The sequence below is a fragment of the Ptychodera flava genome, chromosome 22 (genome assembly GCF_041260155.1).
Source record: "Ptychodera flava strain L36383 chromosome 22, AS_Pfla_20210202, whole genome shotgun sequence".
NCBI classification, from domain to species: Eukaryota; Metazoa; Hemichordata; class Enteropneusta; family Ptychoderidae; genus Ptychodera; species Ptychodera flava.
In genome coordinates this window covers 33,782,089-33,808,983 of record NC_091949.1, presented here as the reverse complement: position 1 = coordinate 33,808,983, position 26,895 = coordinate 33,782,089, and the positions used below count along the sequence as shown (strand labels likewise).

The following is a 26,895-nucleotide window of genomic DNA, read 5'->3' as shown; positions in this document are numbered from 1 at the left end:
ATCTAGTGTTTCACATGGTTGAAAAACCGTGACGTTTCGATCGATGACTTTTTAAAAGTCAACTCTACCGGTTAATGCTTTACTTATCATGCCTAGGTATTTTTAAAAAGGCAAAATAAAAGTGAGCAGGAAGTGCAAACGTGTAGTACAGATATTGTAACGTTGCCCCTCCGCCAATATTCGTACCCCTTTGAATATCTGTGAATAGCTCTCACTTGTCGCTATCGATCGCTTGAGTTCTGAAACTGAAAGTAGTGATATGTAATGTCAACGGTAAGTCCCCTAAAAATAGACTAGCAAATATGGCCATTGTTCAAACTCCGATTATATTTTTCAAGGACTAGCGCTTGAATTCTATTCAAAGACGCACTGAAAAAAAGACCATATGTTTCGCAGCAGAACTGTTCCAGTGTATTTCGATTCACCGAATCTGATGAACGTCATAACTTGAATCTGAATCACAAACGGCCCGGCAACCTGCATTTTTTCGATCATATAAACGTGATCATCCACTTAGCGGCAGCACATTGATCGTAGACGCGCTTGACGCTGGCTAGATTCAGTTCCCAATACGTACCATTGTCAACATGAAGGTTTTTGGCGTTATTCGAGCCTACGACGCGCAGGAAGTCACCGTTTCCCGATTCTCTCTGACGAGAAAAAACTGAAAATCCAACGAACTTCGCGATCGATACTTAGAATGGAATCTGAATTTTATGACGATAATATTTCCTACGGAAATTATTCCTACATAGATGATATTTATCCTTACAAAAAACCTTATGGAATTTCACTCGGTGGCCAAATCGGTCTCATCGTCATTTACAGTCTTACGACACTCTTAGCAATCATCGGCAATGTGACTGTTATATTTGTTCTTGCCTGCAGTGGCAGGTCGCGTACAGACCTCAACACATTCCTCATCAATCTCTCCGTGTCTGACGTTACCATGGCGGTTTTCGGCATACCTTTCTCCTTCGTACAAGCCATGCTGGGTCACTGGATATTTGGCCGTGGTCTCTGCAAAGTCGTTGTTTTCATGCAGCAGGTAGGTGAACAACACAGGCATCCTTCATAATAATTCCTGAACACGTAAATGTTAACATCTCCGATAAGCCGTTAGCCAGAAAAGAAAATGATTTGTTTCACATCCTCACGCCTGTCGATTTAGACTAGGTGCGCGGTCGTATTTTTCAACTTCGTTGAAACAATAAGTACAAAAATTACACTGCTCTGTATGGCTCAATGATGTTAATACGCGTATGTGCAGGATCCCATGCGCACACAATACAGGTAAAGATATGAACATTAAACTTTGCATCGTCGTCTTGCTGATTGTTACATTACCACTACATGTAATCATTCCTGTTGTTGTTGTTTTCATGTCGGTAGTGGGAACTTGTGAACTAGATGAAAGGAAAGAACATAAAAGCCCACGTTACCACATTTTTGTAGGAGATCCAAGATGGGAAACAAGCTTATAATTCTTGTTTGCCTAAGTGGTATTGCGCGAGGAAAAACATTACCTCGATGTAAATTAAAGCACCTTTAATGCATCAAAATCCCAAGAGGTACTGCTAAATACGTTTTCAAGCGACCTTAATTAATTCTTCCCGACATGTTTACCTTTTTTGAGATGAAAATAAATGTGAATGTTGAAAACCGGAGAAACTGTTCAACTCTTGTACGATGAGACCAATAAACGCAGTGCAGTCTTATCGTACTATTTTGTAAGACATATGTCCATACATATCTTACAAAATAAAAAGATAAGATTGTGCTGCGCTTATAGGTTCCATTCTATATAAATATTGAGTCTGAATCTGGACCTTGTCTTTTACCATTTCTGACAGAGACTAAAATGAGCAAAGTTGAAACTAAAGGTTACACAAATGGAATAATCGGAATGATTTTCATTAGTATTATCGCAAACGATACACAAACTGGCTATCAGTTCAGTAGATATAAAAGTATTTTGTTACAGTGATCCGGATGTCAATTACATTTGTTTTCCAGTCACTGTTATACATACATATCAGGCTGATATTCTACACGCCGCGTGTATCTGGCCTCTTCGTGCTATTTCTTTGCCTCTGCTATTTACACATGGGAAGAAGAAGGTATTTTCCTACCTTGACGTGAAATCCTAAATATCACTAACACTGAAAAGGGTGAAGCTTTCACTTTGATGAGTCAGCACATCTATATGTTGAAACATATAACGATTGAGCTGTTTAAGTGTAGTATGCGCCTCGGGACCAGATAATCGAACACTCAAACCTTTAAAATGCGTTTTAGGATCATACCACTTGCTGGGCTCATTTTGAATATCATTGAGTAACTGAAACTTTTACTGGCTTACTTTTGTGAAAATCGAAAAATTGGATGTTTCCCAATAGAGTTAACACGGGGATAGAACCAGCTTGAATGGAAATACTACCTAGCTTCAACACTGATTTTTAATATAGTGGGAGATATTATTCATTCGTTATAGAAACAACAAACACGATACAGCGGCTTGACACTGAATTATACTCAACGCTGTATCCCGAGGATTTCAGGGCGGATTCCCGGATCCCACAATATGCTCCTCATACAGGTTTCAACGTTTTTGTATTGAAAGTCCTTTTTTCACCACTTTCGTAGCCGCGTTACCATGCGAGAGTTGTTCAAAAGGCAGTGTGCGTGTGTAGTTGTAATGCCATTGCATTTGAGAGATATTGTCATTGCATGTCCCTGTTATGTCGATTTAAAGACCCAGTCGGGGCTGTGTTGTCCATGACAACAACTATGTGTCTTACCATGAACAGTAAATCGTGTCTAAGAGACAAAACACACACGAAACCGATGGAGTAGCCTACCATCGAATACATGTTTTTATATCGACGGGTATTTCCATGTCAATAGACCGCTTTTAAAGCGTTGCCGTGTACTGCCAGAGAGCGAGTTCGCACTGACATGTTTACAAGACTACTCATGTTCGGTGTGGCAGCTGATAATTCCACGCATGGATAACGAAATCACATTCAGAATTGTTTGATCACAACACCACTTTAAATGTTGATTTTTTGACGAAGTACATTAATTTCACGGGTTATACTACCGCATGAAATATTAATGGGTTAATATTTACGAGTGGATTATGAATCACAAATCTATATTCCTATAGCGATGCAATCAAGCCATGAAGTATATAGAATTATTCAAATGACCTTCAAAACTGCAATATTTTTTCTCTCCCTTATCGGATGTTGACCAATGACGTTGAAATTAATCAAAACATACCTGTAGCTGCTTATTCTAGTTTCTTTCCCGACATATCTGAAGCAGAACCTCGGGTAAAAGGTTCACCGATATTCAACATGAATTATTTATTATGAGCTATTTTCCACTTTATCAGTAGACTATATAACACGTGAACAGAATAGAAGACGATATTGATCACCTCACTTAACGGCGTGCACTGTTTTAATTTGTCCCCAGCGGTAACGCCTGTTACAAGGATTATTTCGAATTAAAAACACGCATATAGCCTACATGATTCGTTTTCTCTAAAATATTCAGTATGGTCCCTAGGGTTTAGATTGTCTAAGTCATTTAAGAAGGAGACGGAAATGACTTAAATTAAAACTGATGCTAACAAAATCCTTTGATTTCCCATCTAGAAAGTCAACGGTAGCTGCCGTTTGGTACTTTATTCTTTTTGTTTAAGGTGCGGTACAAAGTACAAAATCCGTCGACTACCGAGACAAGTGAACGCTACGATTTCAATCAAGTTCAATTTCTTATCAGCTGCTTCCTTTGTCGGTCAGGTCCAGTCTCTGACGCAAGCCCCATGCGGCCATGATCGATCGAGCGTGGACAAAGGATAACACTAAATATTCATAAGAACAGAACAGAACAGGACTCTGACAGCCAATAGGTCGTCCTAGCTAACAGAACGACGTATTTTCGGCACTATCGACGGTATCGGTGACACTTTACAGCCGTTGACATCAAAGCATCAGAACAATAATCCAGAAGCTGAGAGGGTATACAGTTTCAATTACTTGGAGTTCCCCTCGGCACACACAAGAATCCAAATGATCCAACTTTTCTACATCTTGCATTACTCAGCAGACTAAAGATTTACCCCAGGATATTCATAGCTTAGTTATTCATTCCCACTTCCCTGTATTATACAATTCCACATCAAATGGATGGCACATTTCTGAAGAAATGAGCATACTCGTAAACAGGCGTATCATATCAGCAATTATTGTTTCGGTTTTGGAGTCCGCATCATCTGAACTAATTGGAAATTAAGTTCAAGGAATAGATAGAATATAGTATATGTATGGCGAAACAAATTGGGCTTTTAGAATTCGAGCAGTTGTGTCACAAATGATGTCATTCAATTAGGCTACACTGTCTATATGTTTTTGCCTACAAATCGATAAAAAACAAAAGTAGACTGATGGCGACTGAAAGGGCATCATGGCTTTTAAATATTTTTAGTCGCCTTTTCCGCGACTCTCATAAAAGGCGTCAATGATGCAAATTCAATTGTCGTCACTAAACTAGCACAATGAATAATTGCAATCACTAATGTATGATTGTGCCCCTTTCCATCCCTCAATCCATTGACCCATTTTCGATAACAGACATACTTAGATACATAAATAGATACATATATAGATAGATGCATAGATACGTACACACGCACACACATACATCCATCCATACGTAAGAGCGGAAAAAGTGCTGACCGTATACCCAACTGCTGACGTCAAAAGTATGATGATAGGACTGTGGAATAATTGAAATAATCTATGTTGGTTTTGCTTTACTGTTGCATCCTTATGTCTATTAGTTCAGAGGAAGGTAAAAGGTATCTCGAAGAACGTCTGTTTTGCGTCGTTTATAAGGGCAATTTTGTAATGAGCCAACAACTGATGTCCATACACTTATATTTTCCGCTAAGAAGCATTAAACGTGGTCAACGGTGGCGCGTAAGACTTTAAAGACCGATACATCGCTGAGGCAGGGGGAAAGGAGTATTTAGCTAATACTTAGCTAATGTTGATTGAATATTTAGATGATGCTGAGGTGAAGACCTTCATTTGACGCCAAAGAATCGGGGTGCACATCATGGATTTAATGACTTCTTTTTGTCGAAATATGTTTATATATGATAAATACAGTACTCTTGTCGAATTTCCGAGGCAAGTCAATATATTATTGTTTCGTCTAAGTACTGGTAGATCCTAGTTTTCTGAGCATTTGAATCTGTCTTGCAGGGCAGCCTACTTCTTGACTTTATTGAAAATGTTATTAGATCTCCAAAGATAATTAAAAGGCACATTGGAACTATACATGAACTATTTTACGGTTAAAAACCCTTGTGGCACAGTTCCTACGACATGAAAATTCTTTTGGCGGAAATTACTCCTTGCTCAGTCAGCTCCGTCGACCGTGTTCATATTTTTTCATGACGACATATTCCTGGCGTTACAATTAAAGCTATGGTCTGCCGCGCTGTCTAATATATGTGTGCCATGGTATATTGCAGCTACTCGCTGCTCAAGGACGTGCCATGCATGTTATTTGTGAAATGAAGTTAAGTACATAATAGTAATAAAAATCCAAGATAAAACGTAAGTGTAAAGAATGTTAAAACAGGGCTGATTCTTATACTTTATTCGATAGCCTGATAGCCTAAGGTATTTACGTTCTCAATGACCGCCACGTGTTCGGGTTTAAGGTTAATTAGATACAGCAGTTACTTCCATCTGAGTGACTACTGAAGTCCATGCATGCGTAACTATGACGAGAAACTTTCCCCGATGGCATCACTAACGTAAAAAACATTCGACGATTGACACCATCTTGTTGATGCCACATTTTATGATATCTTAGGCAATCTCTACTTTCGACGAATTATAAGTATCGAAATGTTTTCTAGCCCTATGACATTGCGTTCTAGGATGGCGATTGCCACTGATTGCAGCTAATTGCTGATTCTAACTCCTGTCACGGTGAAATTTACAGATATATGCCTCTTTTATGAGGCAGATATATAAATTAGTAATAACTTTTACGCTGCTGCGCAGACTAAGTCGGGCAGTATAATGATTTATCATACACCATTGCCTACATCGCTCCTCTTGGTGACGTTTACCACAAAATATCAGCCGTGGTATTTAATGGTAAACGTCGATATATGCACGATAAATGTTATCAGATTTGGTTTGTTCCGGAACTGTACACTCGAAAGTAAAAAGTATAAAAATGGCCGCTTCTCTCTGCTTCTTCAGACGATCGAGTGCAACTAAAATCCTGAAAATTTGAATTTTGGATTAATAACCATTGTGACTGTAAACATAAAGCGTTCATCCAGTGCTACTTTTTGAGTCTTGTTATATTTGTTATAGTGTTCATTGAGACTCGATGGCAAAATTACACAATATTGTCTTTTCCTGTGTTGTATCAGCTTGAGTGTCATTTGCACTGCATCAAAGTGGAGACGAAGTCGAAGATACTACGTCACGAACATACTGGTTAATTACCTATCACTAACCATCCGTGCGCGTAATTGCCAAGAGATTAAAGCGTAAACTAGTTATTGGATTGAACGCGTGAATCGTTTCTGCGTCGACGAAGAATGATTTTTAAAGTAACTGTTTATCCTGTTCTTTTTATGTCCTTGATGTCAACTTATTTGTGTACCTTCCAAAAGAGAGCAATTTTCTAATTTCCTCTGCCATTACATGTTCAAATATGACGTCTTCCATTTGTCACGAGTCGCCTTACATGCGATGATCTTGTCTGTAAAAGGTTGCCTTCACCTGTTACCTTAACAGTTTACGTCATTGATCTCAAAGCATACAGCATAACTTTTAAGCCACAAGCAGACTTCATATTCATATTCATAATAAATTTACAGTGATATTCGAAACCTAGTTCGAAATGTGGTTGAACGAATGGTTATAAGTTGGTCGTGGACGTGTACAAGCTTGAGTTATCCTTCCTGTTACACTTGACATGTTGCCGTTAAGTGAAGTTTTTCTATATTAGCCCGCCGCTGCTTAACCAACAGACATTCGACGTCGTGATGACCAATAAAACTGAAACTCATGAATCTTGCTTAATAGCTTGGGCGAACTCAACTGCCTTTGACCTTTGCGCAGACGACCAAATGTCATTTATTACAAAATTAAACTTGTAATGATCATCATTTACCTCGAATAATATGGTTTGGAAATGGTACGTAAATTATACGTCATGTAAATGCTTTCTCACGTCGACAGCAAGTAAATCGAGGTCTTGTAATTTTCCTTTATCAGTCTAATCACGTACACGTTATCAATTCCGATGGTCATCGATTCTAAAGATTTACGAAGGAAAACAATCACCATGATAATGATGATGACCTTAGTACGTGCACGCTATATTTGATTTCATTCTAGAACACGTGCATGGTGAGAAAGCCATATAGCAACATATGCTATGCAGTTAATACAACTCAACCTTGCTGAGAAAATAGAAAATTATATTCCGCCGATCAAGAGTGTACAGTTAGTCACCTCAGGCGAATGCTGACAGGGCAATGCCCGGTCATTCTAATTGACATTCTGTGTTTCGGGGTGAATATTGCTTGCTACACGACTCCGTTTTGAGAATATATATTACATGTACAGCTCCTTTAACCCTCTCCTGAGTGCTCTTGGAGGAAAGGAAGCGAGAAACGGCAAGCAATCCGATGTCACGGAAGGATTTATCAAGAAGCTAGGCAAGAAATAATAATGGATTATATAAGCTGAAAGATTCATTTGCTCTGTACGTCACTATACGATTGTGATAAATACTAACTGCATGACGAATTGTTTTTTGCAGAAAATCATCATCAGAAATCGTGAGATTCAATCAAATGAATGCTATCGATCTAAGTTTAAGTTGATAATTAAATTTAAATGGATAGAATACGTGGAAAATAACAGTAGAACAATCTAGTTGATTACATGGTATTCGTAACTTTAAAAGAGTAGATTTGGCAAGCTCGCAAGTCATGGAACGACTGAATCAGACTATCCGGCGCCTTTCGTTCGTTTTTGATTACCCTCGCCTTGGAAACTCGTCGCCGTGATAGAGCGAAATGTCGCAAACCAAAACCCCGTCAATCTTTTCGACTCGATCAAAACAAACATGTTGACCTGATATTTAATCGAAAGACGAAAATTCAGAGAAAGAGCGGCAAGTGTATGGTAACCGCCTATGAATGGAACGGAACCTAAGTTTGATGGAAATTTAAGGGCAAATTGAAGTCATCTGTGATTTGTGAAATTAAATACACCCACAAAGAAGTTGCTGCAGAATTGCAAACTCGAGAAATCTTCATTCCTGTCTTTGCATTCGTTTTTGTGTAAAAGCAGTATATGCTGAACGAGTTTCTGACAATTGCAATTTGCATTTTTTTTTCAATATTGATCGCCCCTCCCCAAATTTAATGGTAAATGGCATTATGATGAGTTGACTAATCAGAGAGTAAAGGTAGATATTAACTCTTATTTTAGTAGCGGTTTATCGTCTTTGACGTGGACGTAGTTTAGTCGACTGATATATAGTCATGACACAGATCAAGCAGTAGGCAGCCTGGAGATAACCATATAACCATGCACAGTGTGAGTTTGTGTGATTGAGGCTGGCAATCAGGTGCACAAGGGGACAGCAGACAGATGGCAATATTTTATTTAAAGTCTGACGGACTGAAAAAGATGGCTAATCTATACCCACAGGTTTTGGTCTTATATGTTCGTCGGGTCAAAAGTCGATTAATATCACAAGATTTGGTGTCTGTTGACGACGGGTTTCCTTTTTTTTGCAAGGCCGCTTATATGGGGAGACCATAATCAAGGTTTTAACTAGTTTAAAATTTAGTAAATAACTCATAATTGCTAACTAATGAAACTTTTGCTTTACGGATCAGTTGTATCCGGCCTGGCAAATTGAACATCCACCCTAAGCATATTTGCTTACTCCACGTTGAGGACTGTGTTTTTAATCGAGTTTGGGGTTGTGAATCAGGCTGAAGTCCACATATCAGTTTTACATATCCGAATAACAGTGGCGTTCGTGTTTTTAAGTTTCCAATTATATCACTTTTGTTATCATTGGAGAAAGTTTAAATCTGAGTTAAAAATCTTCTTGATGCGCACAAGCACGTAGCTTTATATACTTCACAAACGCGAGCGTAAAGTTTGTCCGTCACAATATTATCCATGCACCAGCTGTTTAACGAGCGACTACACCATGGACTACCGATTTGCGTGAATGCTAGGAAACGTCCGATGACTTTCAAACATCTTCAGTTGTTGTCATTGATTACTTGACACTTGAAACACATTAAAAGGAGCACTAGGTTTGATATTATCGTTTCAATTAAGCTATTATGCACCTGGAAAGTGAAAGATTTGAACTTTTGTCAAACTTTCCTCGATGAAGCTTTCGACCACTCTCTTACCAAATCACAAATAAAAATCAGGGGTCACCGTGCAAATTTTGTACAAGAGAAACAAATAACGTGAGATTTCCCGACAGTTGAAATTCAAAATGACCACCATCCCTGTGTTAACTCTTCCGGGGAAAAATTAAATTTTCGATTTTCGAAAAACTACTTCTGTGAAAAGTTTTCTTACACCAAAGGCTTTAAAATGAGCCCCCCACAAGTGGTAGATCAGAAAGATTAGAAAAAGTTTGAGAGTCCGAATATCTGTCCCCGAGGCGAGTTCTACGTTACGAGGAGCACTGGGTTTTATATTATCGTTTCTATTAAGGTATTATGCACCTGGAAAGTGAAATATTTAAATGTTGCTAAAACTGTCCTCAATGAAACCTTCAACCATTCTCTTACCAAATCAAGAATAAAAAGCAAGGGTCTCCGAGCAAGTTTGGTACCAGAGAAACAAATTACCAAATACTTCCTGACAATTGAAATTCAAAATGGCCTCATCCAGGGGTTAACTATTCCGAGAAAATTTGAATTTTTGATTTTTGAAACAATTAGACGGTGAAATTTTTTCTTATTCCAAGACTTTTAAAACGAGCCACCTAAAAAGTGAAAGACCAAACAAGTAACATTAAGTTTGAGAGCCATGGTATCTGATCCCGAAGCGCATTCTAAACCTTCAGTTTTGTCGCCTAAATCATTTACAGTACTCGTGTGACTACAAGCGGACTCCTAGCAACGCTGGTAAACCACTAGTGAATGACGTCATGATTTTAGCAAAGGGGGAAGTAAGGAGAAAGCCCTAAAGTGATGATACACATATAAAAGTTGTAAAACAGGTGACATTTAGTACAAAATGTCTTCGCAATCTTTTATTTCGACAGTCGCTATAGGTTCCCTTAATATGCGCCCCGTGATGTCTTGTGATTCAAAATTACGAGTTTTATTACATTTTCAAACAATGTCGTGGTGTCAGATGTGATGCTTTTCATCTTCATTAAAGTCAGACATACTAATGTAGGTAACAGAACATACGAGTTTTCTTGTTTGCTGTGTAACCGCAAGACCTTTTGTACAAATGACAGTGTTTCAAAACCAATGCACCATGCACGCATGGTATTTGATCAATAAGGAAAGCCGCGGGTTATCTATATCTAGAAATTTTCATATATACTAGGGCACTGATGTTTTTTAACACATTGATATCTGTAAAATCGGTCTTATGTTTCAGCAACTATGCAGTCGCCCTGAAAGTAAATCAAGAATTTCTTATTTGAATCTTCGACAAACAACGTCTCATTTGGACAATGTCTGATTTTGGACAAAGTCAAAATCGACTAATTGTTTCACAAACACTTGTGGGTTTCATTTTGAGGATCTTGGAGTAAGAAAATACAAGTTTTCACCTGCTTATGCTTGTAGAAACAAAATTTAATTTTGCCCCAAGAACTAACCCCGGGATGGCTGCAATTTTGAATTTCATGTGTCGGTTAACATTATTATTTGTTTCACTTGTACCAAAGTTGCCGAGGTGACGTGCTGTTATTATTGACTGCGAAATCGAATGCTTGATAGGCTCTGTACGGAAACCTTGAAAAAAATTTAAGGTTTTCAATTTCGAGTGACAAATAACCTTAACAACAAGAAATCTGACTGGTTGATGTTGTAACCTCCACAAATGTAATAATCTCCACAAATGTAATATCAACCACAATTGTAATAAAATGCACCCATAAATGTAATATCGCCCTAAATGTAACAAAAATCAACCATAAATGTAATAAAAACACCAACCACAAATGTAATAAATGATAACCATAAACGTAATAAAAAAACACCCATAAATGTAATACATATCAACCATAAATGTAATAAATCTATTTTGTCGTTGCAATTGAGGAATTATCCCCTAAATATTGATCTATGTAATAAGGAAAGCAACTCCACACATTATTCATTTCTTAATTGTTTGCGTTTAGTGTGTTTTGCATATTTGAAAGTGTATTTTACGTTTCCCTGTTTTGTGTACAGAACTGATTGGCCATGGCTAGACACAGCTGTAATGTGAATGTCAGTGCAGTCTCTACTCCAGAAAGGGGAAGACTGTATAACACTAATATCCTTTAACGCCGTTTTTCGAAAATTGCCGTACTTTCTTAATCAATTGCCTCAAATTCGTCTTCAGTAGATAAATTGTGTGGCATAATCGATGGATTGTCTGTATTCCTATGTTGTCCCACTTGAAGTTTGTTCCTTCACTAGGGATGCCAGGATGTCTAATTTTGATTACTGTGTTCAAGGTAGTGTTACGTGCAGAGAAAACGAACAAAAGGGTGAACTCAGCAGTTTCCGTTTAAACAAAATTTATTACGAAAACAAAACTAATTGCTAAGTTAGGGACAGAGTACAAGCTTTAAAAGTGTACAGACTACTTATCTCAGCTGGGACGGCAAAGCTCCAGTCTCAGAGTTGTAACAGTCAGTTGGATGAATGAACAGTCCTTTGGCTTGCAGGCTTGAAGCTGCACAAAGACCACAGTATAAATCCAGCGTTGACAGTGAAGGTCTTGAAAAGTCTTGAGAATGACTACTGCTGGAGTTTAGTAACACACAAGAGACACGATCCCAAAAGTCTGACTGGAAGCTGTGCACGTCCCTTTTATAAAGGCATGTAAGAACAATCTAGAACCTTTATTGACATGCTAATTACTGTTCTAAAATTATCTCCCTTACACAACTAATCAACTTTCCAGAACATTCCAAACATGACTAATTGAATTCAAGGTTGTGAGGTCATCAAGGGCAGTGACCTTGGGAATGTTCTAGACTAATTGAACTCAGGTCATGATGAGTGTGGGGGAAATGACCTACATAACACACCCCTCTTCAAAAAAAGAAAATTTTTCAAAGAAAAATCTTTCTTTTACAAATGTAATCTTGAAAAGGATTTAAGTACTCAAATTTTGTTTTACTCTAAAGTAAAATTCTTGAAAGTGAACAACAATAAAATTTCTTGAAAGTGAACAACAATAAACTCTAAATACGAGAGAGACAGTCTGCAATTAAATTGTCTCTGCCTTTGATATGTCTAATGTCAAGATTAAACTCCTGTAACATTAAACTCCATCTTAGCAATCTCTGATTTTTGCCTTTGAATTTCTGCAGAAAAACAAGAGGGTTGTGATCAATATAAACCACTATTGGCTGATTTGAAGAAGTAACATAAACTTCAAAATGCTGTAAAGCTAATATCAAAGATAAACACTCTTTTTCAATTGTAGAGTAGTTTCTCTGGATTTGTTAAATTTGTGTGAAAAGTAGCAAACAGGATGTCCCATGACTATCTTCTTGCAATTTGTTGTTGGAAAACTTGAAATGGCACTGAATTTGGCATAAAGTATGCACGGCAAAGTCCGGTTATTTTTACTGAGTTCGATAAAGTCATTGTTCGGCAAATACTTGGCTTCCTCCTGGAGATATTCCGCTTTCGCAGGATTCAGTCCGTCTGGATGTTGTTCCACTGGATTACTGTCGCAGACATCTTCGTTGTGGTAGATGATGTTTGTCCTCGTTGGAACATCTTGGAAACAAATGTTCATGGATTGGTTCTTTCAGCTGTTGTTGGTGTTCTGGCTGGAGGTGTGCCAACTTTGTAGACTCCAGCTTCTCCAGGATTTCTGAGTTCTGAAGCTTGACCGAGCCCAGCTTTGAGTTTAGAGTATTTTCACTCAAGTCAGTTTCAGTATCACTATCTTCATAATGGCCAGAACTGACTGTACTGACAGGCTTTGTTTTAGTAGGATTATCCCTATCCAAATATGGCTTAAGCATATTTATGTGACATAGCTGTTTTGTTTTCGCCTGTCAGGTGTTATTATGATGTAATTTAAATCACTCAATTTCTTATCAATTAGGTATGGCCCAAAGTAACGAGCATGGAGTGGTTTGCCAGGAATTGGAAGTAGAACAAGAACTTTTTGACCTGGTTCAAACTTCCGTTTTGAGGTGCTTTTATCATATCTGGTTTTCATTGACTGCTGAGATGACTCAAGATTTTCTCTGGCTAATTCACATGCTTTAGAGAGTTTTGTACGAAAATCTGACATATTGCAAAATATTCAGACAATCATCGTCGTCTGACAGGAATTTCTCTTTAACGAGCTAAGTGGGCCACGGACTGTATGTCCAAATACAAGCTCAAATGGGCTAAAACCAAGAGACTCTTGAATTGACTCTCTAACAGCAAAGAGCAGAAAATGAATTCCTTCATCCCACTGCTTCTCTGTGTCAAAACAGTAGGTCCTAATCATGTTTTTCAAAGTTTGATGAAATCGCTCAAGAGCACCCTGACTTTCTGGATGATAGGCGGATGACCTATACTGTTTAATGCCTAGCTGATCCATTACTTGTTGAAAAATTCCAGACATAAAGTTGGAGCCTTGATCGGACTGGACACATTTAGGGAGGCCGAATAAAGTGAAAAATTGACTAAAGCTCTCACTATAGTCTTTGTCTTTATGTTTCTCAGTGGTATGGCTTCTGGGAACCGAGTTGATGTACACATAATTGTCAACATGTACTCATTTCTGATCTTGTTTTTGGTAGGGGCCCAACACAGTCTATTAGTATCCTACTAAATGGTTCTTGAAATGCAGGAATTGGCTGTAAAGGGGCCTTTGGAATGGTCTGATTGGCTTTCCTACCATTTGACATGTGTGACAAGTTTTACAGAAATGTGCTACATCCTGCCTGAGATTAGGCCAATAAAAGTGACTGAGAATTTTATGATAAGTTTTCCTGACTCCTAAGTGACCAGCCCAGGGGTTTCATGGGCCAGGCGCAATATTTCAGCACGGATAGGGCTTTGGAACCACAATTTGATGTTTTATAGCCCAATCGTCATCAACCAAGACATCTGGAGGTCTCCATTTACGCATGAGAATACCAGATTTTGTATAATAGGAAACAGAGCTATCTGAAGTTTTACCTTCATCATCTACCCTGTCAAACAAAGACAAAATATCTGGGTCTTTGTGTTGTTCTGCAATGAGATTTGATCTAGAAAATGTCTGACTTTGGTCAGCAGAAGTTTTACTGGAAGTTTCAAATCCACGACGGATAACGGAATGATCCGTGTCAAACACCTGACTGAGAAAGGTGTCATTTAAGTCAACATCTGTGACATTATTTTTGAGAGTATTTTGATTCTCGGAAGTTTTCTTTGACATGGCTCGAGTAATGGCACATGAAGGAAATAAATCGGGTATCTCTTGTTCAATTGGCTCTGGATCCTGATCTAAAGTAGGATTATCAGTCACAAGTGGATTAGTAATGACCTTGTCCCCAGCAAGGTCGTTTCCAAGAAGAAGGTGAATCCCTTCAAAAGGCAAAAAAAGGCCTAATACCTAAAGCCACAGGTCCAGAAACAAAGTCCGAAGACAAATAGACATTATGGAGAGGAACAGGAATGTAGTCATTACAATCTACCCCCTTAATAAGAACTTTAGAACCTGAAAATGACTTTTCAGAAAACGGCAGGGTATCTGCCAACAAAAGAGACTGGGAAGCCCCGGTATCTCTTAAAATTTTGACAGGGGTAGCGGAAGAGAAATCACTAGAAAGTGATATAAAACCATTATGAATAAATGGCTCGAAAATACCCATAATGCTATCTTGAGAAGAATTGACCTTGACCTCATTAATTGGGGATAAGAGGGGTTTAACCTCAGAAAATGTGTTGCACACATTATTAGACTCTAATTGAGTTGATGAAGAAATAAAGCCGGTTGGCTTAGATCCACTTTGACCACTTTGACCTTCACGTTTTCTTTTCAATTTGAAACACTCTGACATTAAATGGCCGTCTTTCTTACAATAATTACAAGAAAGTGTACCGAACTGTTTGTCAGAAGGAGATTGAGACTTGGGATCTGATGATGTGGGAGTGTTACTTGAACTCTGTGAACTGTTGTCATTTGATTTTCTACTGTCCTTTGAGAAATTCTTGGATGAAAAGGAGGTGTTAAATTTCACTGCATTGTTTCTGTAGGAAAAGGACTGGGATGGTTTGCTGAGAAATGAAGATTTGTGGGTCAATGAATAATCATCGGCCAAACGTGCAGCAACCTCTAATGTATCTGCCTTTTGTTCATTGATAAACGTCTTGATGTCACTCCGGATGCACCTTTTAAATTCCTCAATCAAAACAAGTTGTCGTAATTTGTCATAATTCTGACTGACCTTTTCAGAAGAACACCAACGATCAAACAGTTGTTCTTTTGTTCGAGCAAATTCAACATAAGTTTGATCTTTCACCTTCTCACAATCCCTAAATTTCTGACGGTAAGCTTCAGGCACCAACTCATAGCCCTGAGAATTAATTCCTTCACAGAATCATAATTTGAAGCCTGCTCTACTGACAACTGAATGTAAATTTCTCTGGCTTTACCCACCAAAGCACTCTGTAAAAAGCATAGACCAGGACTCCTTAGGCCAATTCAGACTCTGAGCAATTTTCTCAAAATGAAGGAAATATTTATCAACATCCTTTTCTTGGAAAGGGGGAACTAACCTGAAATGCTTAGTGATGTCAAACTTGTCTGAAGGGAAGAATTTTCCTGACTGTCCAAGCTCCAAACGTTTCATTTCTAATCTTTCTGCCTATCTTTCTCTCTCTGTCTTTCTTCCATTTCTAATTGCATTTGTATTTTTTCTTTTTCTAATGCCTGTCTCTCTTTTTCCATTTGTAATTCTAGTTTCTTGATCTCCAAATTTGTCTGCATTTCTAATTCTAATTTTCTGAGTTCAGAGGTAGACTCGGGCTCATAATCTTTCAGGGTGGATTCCTCAATTGGCCTAAATCAACTAGATGTTTGGCAATACGGTACTGTATTTCCCTCTTGCGCATAGATCTTTTGACTTCTACTTTAAGGAAATTGGCCAGTGTTATGAGGTCGTCTTTTCTGAGGGAATCAAATGTGTCCTGATCAAGGTCATCCATTTCCTCTGGTTTAAATTCCGCCATGATTAAATTTCGCTGAGTTCAAAGTATACAGTAGTTTTGAAAAGGCTGTCAAAATGTTGTCAAACGGCTCAAAATATTCGTCTCCCGGACGAGCCCCCAATTTGTTACGTGCAGAGAAAACGAACAAAAGGGTGAACTCAGCAGTTTCCGTTTAAACAAAATTTATTACGAAAACAAAACTAATTGCTAAGTTAGGGACAGAGTACAAGCTTTAAAAGTGTACAGACTACTTATCTCAGCTGGGACGGCAAAGCTCCAGTCTCAGAGTTGTAACAGTCAGTTGGATGAATGAACAGTCCTTTGGCTTGCAGGCTTGAAGCTGCACAAAGACCACAGTATAAATCCAGCGTTGACAGTGAAGGTCTTGAAAAGTCTTGAGAATGACTACTGCTGGAGTTTAGTAACACACAAGAGACACGATCCAAAAGTCTGACTGGAAGCTGTGCACGTCCCTTTTATAAAGGCATGTAAGAACAATCTAGAACCTTTTATTGACATGCTAATTACTGTTCTAAAATTATCTCCCTTACACAACTAATCAACTTTCCAGAACATTCCAACATGACTAATTGAATTCAAGGTTGTGAGGTCATCAAGGGCAGTGACCTTGGGAATGTTCTAGACTGATTGAACTCAGGTCATGATGAGTGTGGGGAAATGACCTACATAACAGTAGTGTTCGTATTGTTTTTTACTAGATTCAAATATATGTTCTCGTCAACATGTTTTGTGTCGTAAGTTTCTGTTTTAAGGTTTTATATTTCTCTGTTATTTGTTCTGAGTCATCTGTCATAAACTTGAGTGGTATCACTGGTTGACGAGTTATTTTGACGCTTCCTTATTATGTAATTATCAGTGTGTAGAACTGCTGTTCGACTTCCAATATCTAATGGTTTTATCAGTACCTCGCCGTTTTCTGATAGCGTTCTCAAAGTATTCTATTCTGTGTTTCGGAAAGGAAACCTAGTTTCAGGAAAGTATGTAATAACATTACACTAGTCTTATTAATGTTATATTTACTCAGGGCATTGATAAACAAACGATCACATATGCAAGTTCAAGTTTATTACATTTATGGGTGAGTTTTATTACATTATGGTTAATTTGTTTATTACATTTGTGGTTGCGGGTTGTTACATTAATGGTTGACTATTTTATTACATTTGTGGTTGATTTTATTACAATTGTGGTTGATATTACATTTGTGGAGATTATTACATTTGTGGAGGTTACAGATGTTACGTGTACACTATCTATATGGATGAATGAGTGAGTGACGAATAGGAAACGGAAACTTATTGCGTTTGACCTGGTAACCCTACCTTCCCTACACGTGAAAATTGGAAGATGACATTATGATTTGAACTTCTCAAATACACCATGGTTGTTTAGAAAGTTAAATTGCTTTTTTAATAAAAATCAATGTGACGAAGTCCAAACAGTTCAGTACAATGGATTTTAATGATTTCAATGAAGTAAAGTGTCATTACGGTTTGAATTCGCCTACGATAATCGAGACAAAGGTAAACTATCTAGTCCCTCAAAGCAATGATTTTCTTGTGTCGTTCGCTTTGGTTGCACTACCAATGGTCCCCTCACGGAAAATACTGTATTGAACAATAAATCATAAATATCAATGACTTAATAAAAATTCAGTCAACCTGGATGACATTGGAGTTTGATTTTGGAATGGTAGGATGAGCTGTGTGTCATGAGCTGTTGATGGATGGTGTTCTCTGTAATATATCCAGTGTAATGATTCGTCATCATCATCTTGACGTCTATAGGATTGATGATCCCATAAAATTGACAGTTCCCCGATAAAAGCTGATGCAAAATCATGGAGTGTTAAAATTGTTCAATTGACAAAAACTTGAATTTTATAATAGAAGTTGAGAAAATACTGTCTTAGTAGCTTACATATCAATGCCAATGATTTCGAAAAGTTCATGTCTTTTCTGTAACGTTTGTTATGTGACTAGTTTAGAAAAGCCAAGCTGTGCATACATACAACGTCGTACAAACTCATATACACGCTAAGGTTCTAGTCAGTTCCGTCTACCCTAATCCTCATATGCGTGGAACCGAATGTTTTCATTCCAGCTGTTCTGAACTTCAAACTTTAAAGATTCATCTCTCGGTAATCATCGCGTCGAAGGTTACCGATCTATCAGAGGTGTCTGGCTAACAACACTTAGTCAGTTTAAAATTTTCGACAAAGTCTGAGATGAGATGTTAGGATGCAGGATAGATCATTATCGAGGGATGGAAAGCGATTACTTAGGCCTACGAAAAACTATACATTATACATCGCGTTGCGATGTAGTTGCGATGTAAGTTTCTGCGGGTAATACTTTCAGTACATCAAAGGTCAAAATATTGTATTGCCTCGTTTTATTACAAAGTGACGTTGCCTCGTTTTGTTATCAAGTGACATTTCGCAGAAATATTACAACTTTAATGAAAAGTAGGTAACATGGAGTTTTTCAAAGGCATTCAAGATTATCGGCTCTCTTAATTCAATATCAGCTCTACTTCAGACACCCTTTGCTCACTGGTTTATGTGAGGTATGTGCCCCCATCCGTCGTATCCTCGAAATTCTAAACAATGTGTTAGGAGAAAAGCGCCACGGATATTCACTAGATGGAACACAACTGTCAAGTTTCAGTATAAAGGAAATGCTTTCTAGACCATGTCTTGTTCTTTTTAAGTATCTTATGGATTTTCGACTCCTGGTATTTTGAAAATGCTCAAAATCTTTCAACTCTCTCAATTGTAAACCAATTTAGCAGACGTTTGGTAGGATTATTGAAGTCATACATGAGAATATAGATAAGCATGTGTTTCTAAAAATTCCTGATCGTAAATCGCCGTAAAACCCTTCAAATTTTCACAAAATGTCACAGTAGATATTTTCCTGTTCAAAATTCGTTTGTACTTGAACAGATAACCTTATCCATGCTAGGGGCTCTGAAAAGATATCTCATGTGTTACATTCTGAAATTTTGAAAAATTTGGTGCAAATTTGTAGGAGCTGAAACGTTTTAAAGTAGAGCTGTGAAAATGTGTATATGTGTGACGTCACTGACCAATCCCGCGACAAACCTGCGTCTTTGGAATCGGTTCTGTAAATCTTTATTATGAAAAAAAAACATAAAAAATTTGTATTTTTATTGATTTTGGAAATGACCCTTGGTAACCGTTACTTAGCAATTGGAATTCTCCGGTATCACCTTAACAATGGTAGTTATGAGGTTGTGATAGTGTTGGTCATGATAAATCGACTTGTCGCAAACTTTCGGGCTTGATCAATCAACCAACTAAACTTGCATACTAATCCGATTGAAAACTATCCGTACTTGCATACTACACCAACAGGCACTGTAAACATTAAGAGCAGTTAAGATTGATCGTAATTCATGGTAAAACAACCCTCACATAATTGTACTTTTATTTGTCTCTCTTTCTTTCTCACCATCTGTCTGTCTGTGTGTGTCTCTCTGTCTCTCTCTGTCTGTTTATCTGCCTGCCTGCCTGTCCTTCCTTCCGTCCGTCCCTCCTCTCTCTCTCTCTCTCTCTCTCTCTCTCTCTCTCTCTCTCTCTCTCTCAACATACAGGTTTCAGTTACTGCTAGCATTTACACCTTGGTAGCCATTGGAGTGGATCGGTTTTTCGCAGTGTACTATCCCATAAAGAAGCGAATGTCAAAGCACTCAGCGAAGTTTGCTATCGCCTTCATCTGGTTTGTGAGCTCTGGTCTAGCCATTGTTCAACTGGTGTATGGTATTACCAGGGAATATCAAATATCAATGACGGAGAAGCTAATAATATGTGATGAATGGTGGCCGCAACAGAAGATTGGAATAGCCTACGAACTATTTATTATGATCATAACATATGTCATTCCCCTCTGCGCACTAGGACTCACATATTTTCTGGTTGGGCGTCGCCTGTGGGGACGAAATTTGCCGGGAAACGCACATCGAAACAGGGACATGACAAATTCGCGTTCAAAACAAAAGGTTTGGTTCAAGAGTTTTTCCTTTGCTGCCTTTGATGCACCTCATTTAGGACCTGGTTTAAGAATTATTCGTAAGGCTAATTCTGGGTTGGGCTCCAACGTTAACATCGCTCCTTGCCTTTAGCTTATCATGATCATACATCTGCTCTCTTATTATTAGTTCCCAATCTATTGCCCTTGGTGATCTCATTAGGCAAAAGAGTAAAAATATGAGTTTTCCGCTAAACAACATACCTTAATCTGAAACCTGATCCCCTGTTTTTGCACTTTAAGACAAAAATCTATATGAAATGTAAGAAAGAACACCGTTTTCGACCGACCTTTACTCTTCTTTGAGCCATGTTTCTGGAGAAACACACATGGATTTCATTTTATAATGAGCTTACCTACGAGACTTTACATACTATTATTTCATTGGCGTCAAGTTTCTTTGAATTAGTTGTCGGTCCGGTATTACCCAAGAATAGAATATTATGGGACTCATATGAAGCAATTCATAAAGAAATGATTATTTCACAGGGACACAAGAGAAGATAAAGTACATTTTCGTTTGAGATGTAAAAACTGTGCAAGTTATTAAAAGTCATTTTCGTTTTCACTTGCAAAATATCATGACTGATGCTTTTTTACTGACATTTTTCCTCTGTATCAATTTAACAGGTGATCAAAATGCTCGCCATAATAGTGTGTCTATTTGCATTCTGCTGGTTACCACTCAATACCTTAAATGTTCTAGGCAGGTTTGACGTTCACGTCGACAAGAAGGTCATAATCTATTTCTGTTGTCACTGGCTGGCCATGGCCAACAGTTTCATTAACCCTATCGTTTATGGTTTTCTGAACGACAGTTTCAGGGTGAGTTACAATACTTTATGTCATTATATTTCATAATGTGCTCACTTATCAATCATATATATATATATATATATATATATATATATATATATATATATATATATACATATATATATATATATATATATAATATATATATATATATATATATATATATATTTTATATCAACACATGAGTTTGAACGAGAGGTAAATGTATTAATAGATGGTAGATAGATAAATAATATGCTCATATTAGATGTACGTATACGGTATTTAACAATTGATTAAATATTGCGTATTAGTTTGTTAACTAATTCGTCAAGTGTTCTCTCTTTCTCAAATATTCGCCATTCAGTCATAATTTTATTCATTCATTGGTTAAATTATCTTCACAGACTGACTTGAGGCGGTTTTTAACAAGCTGTTCATATGGCAGCAGGCGGCTACAGTTGCAGCTAGCATTTAGATCAGGCTCGCGCACCCCATCTTCCTCTACCTCACGTCGAACTAAATCTACTTCAAGTTCACATTCTTTGCGAGCTCTGGCCGCAAACGAATGCACGGGACGCAAAAATACGAATGTTGTTGACGGACAAACTCCTGGAATGTGAGTTGTACAAGCTGTATTTAATTAATTTATTTATCTATTTGTTTACGCATTATATTTATATACTAATTATTATAATTTATACATGTATTTGTTTACAACTTGAAGACAAATAGGTACCTCAAAGTCATATAACGAAGATGTGTAACCATTTGAAAACGTAATATGAGAAATCATCACAGCAGACATAATAATATACCACAAATATGTCATTGAAATTATTCATGACATATTTCACCAATCATTCTCATATCAGTAATAATCCGTTGAAGGCAAGTGTAGTTGCCAACGTTCACTTTTTTGTCTATTGGATGAGTACCATGGAAATGATATGTATTTTGTCGAGTTTAATTGGAAACGTGTTGCTATAGTATAGTTTTTAAATCATCGCTATGTAGTCCTGGTTATTTTAACTTCACATCTTTACATAATTGTAAACGATAAAAGCCTATGATTGCGAAAACGTAATTACATCCACATGGAATAGACAGAGACTCTTAACAGTGACTGAACATCGATTGTCGGTGAATTGATATGTTTTCTTTCACAGAGCTACCGTTGTTGATCTGGGCGACAAACAAAAGCATCTGGTGTTCGGAAAACCACGTCCGGATGACTATTTCAATTGATGGCCATGCGTTAGAGGAGGAAAGGACAGCACTAAAACAAGGGTATGTTTTCATGACAGTGGCTCGCTTGCCATGAAATAGTTTTACTCTTTCATATCTTTGTAAAATCATATGCAGTTTGGGGGAAACTGTCGACTTGAATGTGAAAACCAAAGCTTTGATTTATCTTGAGTTCAAGTTTTAAAAACAATGTACAATGACATCGTTCATTAGATTTTCCCGCTGCAACTGTGTTTGATATGGGATTTGATATATAAGACTATCCAAGTTAATATCTTTCGAAATGAACTGTGTCTTTTTAAAATTGATTGGCTTATTGTCATCATGCCTTTGTGTCTTTGAGACGGAGAAAAAATTGATCTAGGCCTACTCTGAAAGAAGATAATCTTTTTCGCCAGTTCAAAAGCAGCTCTGGTAAATTACGTATTTCCACTAAGGTATAAGACTACCAAACGGTAGTGCCATGTGTGGCAGTTCCATCGACTTAGAAAATCGTAAATTGAAGTTCAGGTCACTGAAAAAGAACATTCGTAAAGTAAGGAAGAGCTTGAACGCATCACCAACCCTACCTGGTAAATTGAACTATGAGTATCTGTCCATAGATTATCATTGTAACTGTAGGTGATAAGAATTCTTAGATGTCAGAGCAATAAGTTCACATTATTGCCTCTGTAGAAATCTCACAAATCGACCATTGAACCTTGACGGATAGTTCTCCAATAACAAAGCTGAGACAAGTGATGCGCACTGCATCAACGCAAGGAAAATGTGTGATGGAGAGAGACATTATCAGACAGAAATCAGATGCCTTTGGCGTAGATTCATCATTGATTTCAGATGAAATGATTTGATAGCGGATTTTATAAAGAAATGTTGTATATAACTTCGAATGCACAGTGCCCATGAAGACTGTCAAAATTTTTACAAGACGAGAGTTGTTTATTATCAACTGTTAATTTGATTGTTCTGTTTTTATTCTGAGGTCAATTGATATTGATAAATGATAATTTCAAGCATTTTGTTGGAAAGTATGGATTAACACTCGCTCCTTTATTTTGGTTTACGCTTATTCACTTATTATAGATTCATTCATCATTAAAATTCGTTAAAATGAAACGAAATATAAAATAACAATTAATTAAGAGGTGTATTTACTTTGGAAAGTGGCATATTTACTGTTAGATCAGTATACGTTTTCTTTATCTAATCAAATTTGACCTTGCTTGGCATGTTTCAAGGGCGGAGGGTTTAATTTATAGGTAAACTTCAGTGATGAAAACAATATATTTGACTCGAGCCACGGCTTATGCGTTGACTGGAAATTGAGGATGAAAAAATTTGCTCAATATTGTGGAGTACAGGTCAATAGACACCTACGCCGTCCTCGTTGAAAACTCTAAAATGACAGTAAATAGAAGCTACATAACAGGCTTTGTGACTGAGAACTTTGGTCAACGTAAAATAAACATATCTTACCTATTTATAGAACCGATCGTGGAGGCAATGTGCAATATCAAACAAACTAAGGTAATAAGGGTTTTGAATAAACGGGATGAAGTTACGGGTCTATGCAGTATCAAAATGATAGTCTCTTGACAATTGTATAGTTTCAGGTCGAAGTCAGTAGACGACAGCAACTACCTTTTGATACTTTGCATTGAAATTAATCTTTATATAACCTTTTTGATGTTCAGTGGCCTACAAATTGTATTCTTCCAAAATACGGGAAGCTGACCATTATAGTAATATCATCATTCCCCTTTATCGTAAAGTTCTGTTCAAGTTACTATAAAATGTATGAATAATATACCTATAAATGAATTACAGACCGAATAATATATACATCAAATTCTCCGAGCTGTATTAATTTTTAATATTAACATGATTGGAACTAATTTGGGATAATTGGATAGTGCAGTAATGTTGATTAAATCAGCAAATGTAAGCTCATTTGTTGCTCTTTTTGTGCAATACACCTGCGTAGATGGGTTATTTTAATATTGCAATTTTCAGCTACAGGGCATCTCCCACGTTTTATAAATTCAAATTTGTAAAAATTAAGTAAAGAGATCCAATTATTCCAAATTAGTTCCAATTGTGTTTATTCTAATATGACTGTAGGATACTTGGTTAGCAGCATCGTGCAGAGGTTGTCAAAGGAAGAAATACTACTTTCCTTGTTCAATTATATCAAATACGATGAAAGTATTTTTAATAATTTTCCAACTCGGCTTTTAATCGTCCTTGTAGTGTAGATTCAAAGAAGATAAATTAACATCAATTTAAAGATTTCAGATCTACAATTTTACATGTACCTCATTGAAATAAGCTGACACAGCGCTGCCAGTTGGTCGGTAATACTTTAATGAATGATCAATGAGAGCTTATTTGATTTTCAATTCAAGACAGCTGAAGATGTCACCTTGTCTTTCTTGAGTTCAGAAATGAGTCGAAGTGGACGATGAGTTAGAAAAAATGTTTTGCCAACAAAACTGGATAAATTGATTTTGTTATTGTAACAATTCCTTCATATGTTGAGCAAAACGCCTCAATGAAAATAGAGAGAAACCGATAACTTGACGAAGGAGATAATTGTCGTCAAATACGTTATAATACATGATCAGGCAACCATGCTTGGAATCAGACAAACAAACAGACAGATATACGTAAAATCTGTGATCTGCCTAAAACGGCACAATAAAGCCGAAGACGTAGATAGAAGGGCAAACACTTTCATTCCTACTCGTACTTTAGCACAAAAGCTGATACCTACATGTAAATTGTGACTAGAATAGTTATACATTTTATTGAGTTTAAAAATGTTACAGGTAAAATTTAGTATTTCTCTTTTGCAGACAGGAAACTGAAGATTGACCTGAAGTTACCCGAACCAGTTCATTCAACCGATGATATTTGACCTCAGCATATCTTACACAACTCCATCATCAGGTACCTGGCACCAGCAATGTATGAATTGGAGCCAAAACTGTAACAATATCCAATTTACGAGACATACTTCAGTCTGTGAAGCATCAACATAAATTATCTTTAAAGCCCATAAGCTGTAACTTTTACCAATTTTTGCCTATTTTTTGTTCAGTAAAACATGTTAAAACGTCAATAAAATATGTTCAGTTCTTCCAAAACGATGTATTTCCGTAAAAATAAATCATAAATTACCTCCCCGCCGAAGTACAGCCGCTAAAAAATCAGCCGCGCCAAGCGCCAGATGTCAACATCGTTGTATTCCAGTCCGGACCAGAACGGAAATTGGCAACATAAAATCGCTCGTTGTTGGCCTACAGTACGTGTTGTGATTCCAAACTAATGTGTGATTCTGCGTTATTTGATAGGACAATTAACATAAGTAAGTAATCATTGAAAACAAAAATAAGAGAAAATGTCAAAGTTACAGCTTATGGAGCTTAACAATAAAGTATAATAATTATTATATAATATAATGTTTTATATTCTTTTATCTATTTGAGGGATTATACTGTGAGTGTTAATTACTATTGTCTAATATTTTAAACCTGTTAATGTTTATTTACGTAAATTGATATCTGTGTAAAAGTTTCTTTTATTTTAAATAATGGCGTCATTGTTTCTGCAGTATCTGATTATGAAAACTGAGGGGAAAATCAAATGGAGTCACGAATCATTTCGAAGCACATTCATTTGTAAAATTTAATATGTGTTTCTATGGAGTACAATAAGAATAAAACCCGAGTATTTAAATCTACATAGAAATAAAAATAGATATTCAATAAATGAGGCACAGTGAAGTTTTAACTGGACGGGATAGACATACATTCAAACAATAAGAACACCTAGTATACAGACACACACACACACACACACACACACACACACACACACACACACACACATATATATATATATATATATATATATATATATATATATATATATATAAATTTCGATGGAGCATTCTTCTTTTAATAGTTAGACTTACTCATCATCATTGCATATTAAATTTTGTTCTGAAGTTTCATAGTTGATATAGGTGAGCAGAAAATTATGCTTTGAGTAGAGTGTTATGTGTTTGGCTCATAAGACACATCCTACTGTACGACGGATAAGAAAATAAAGTAAACGCGGTACACAATTATTAAAAGACAACACCTTTGCATATCTCATATTACAAATTCTGAACAATATTTATCTTACTTTATTCATTATCTTTCATATTTAATGATGATGCTCTTTACAAATCACGTTTACAAACATTTTTAATCTTTAATGATAATGTTCCAAAATCAATAAAAAGGA

The 26,895-nt window shown here is 36.9% G+C and overlaps 1 protein-coding gene across 1 annotated transcript; it reads left to right on the top strand.

Annotated features, from left to right (window-relative positions):
* Nucleotides 1-528: 528 nt before the first annotated feature.
* On the top strand, nucleotides 529-26,444 carry LOC139123262 (RYamide receptor-like). The gene is made up of 6 exons (XM_070689391.1): nucleotides 529-1,048; nucleotides 20,126-20,530; nucleotides 21,190-21,384; nucleotides 21,762-21,973; nucleotides 22,524-22,644; nucleotides 25,458-26,444. Exons 1-5 carry the CDS (start codon nucleotides 701-703, stop codon nucleotides 22,600-22,602), a joined length of 1,239 nt encoding a protein of 412 aa, XP_070545492.1. The 5' UTR covers nucleotides 529-700; the 3' UTR covers nucleotides 22,603-22,644; nucleotides 25,458-26,444.
* Nucleotides 26,445-26,895: the final 451 nt, after the last annotated feature.

What these genes read in the sequence shown, in the direction of transcription:
- LOC139123262 (XM_070689391.1), top strand. Translation starts at nt 701, where the DNA reads ATGGAATCTGAATTTTATGACGATAATATTTCCTACGGAAATTATTCC. An exon ending in TCGTTGTTTTCATGCAGCAG is followed by an intron (nt 1,049 to 20,125) that starts GTAGGTGAACAA and finishes CTCAACATACAG; the next exon opens with GTTTCAGTTACTGCTAGCAT. An exon ending in ATTCGCGTTCAAAACAAAAG is followed by an intron (nt 20,531 to 21,189) that starts GTTTGGTTCAAG and finishes TCAATTTAACAG; the next exon opens with GTGATCAAAATGCTCGCCAT.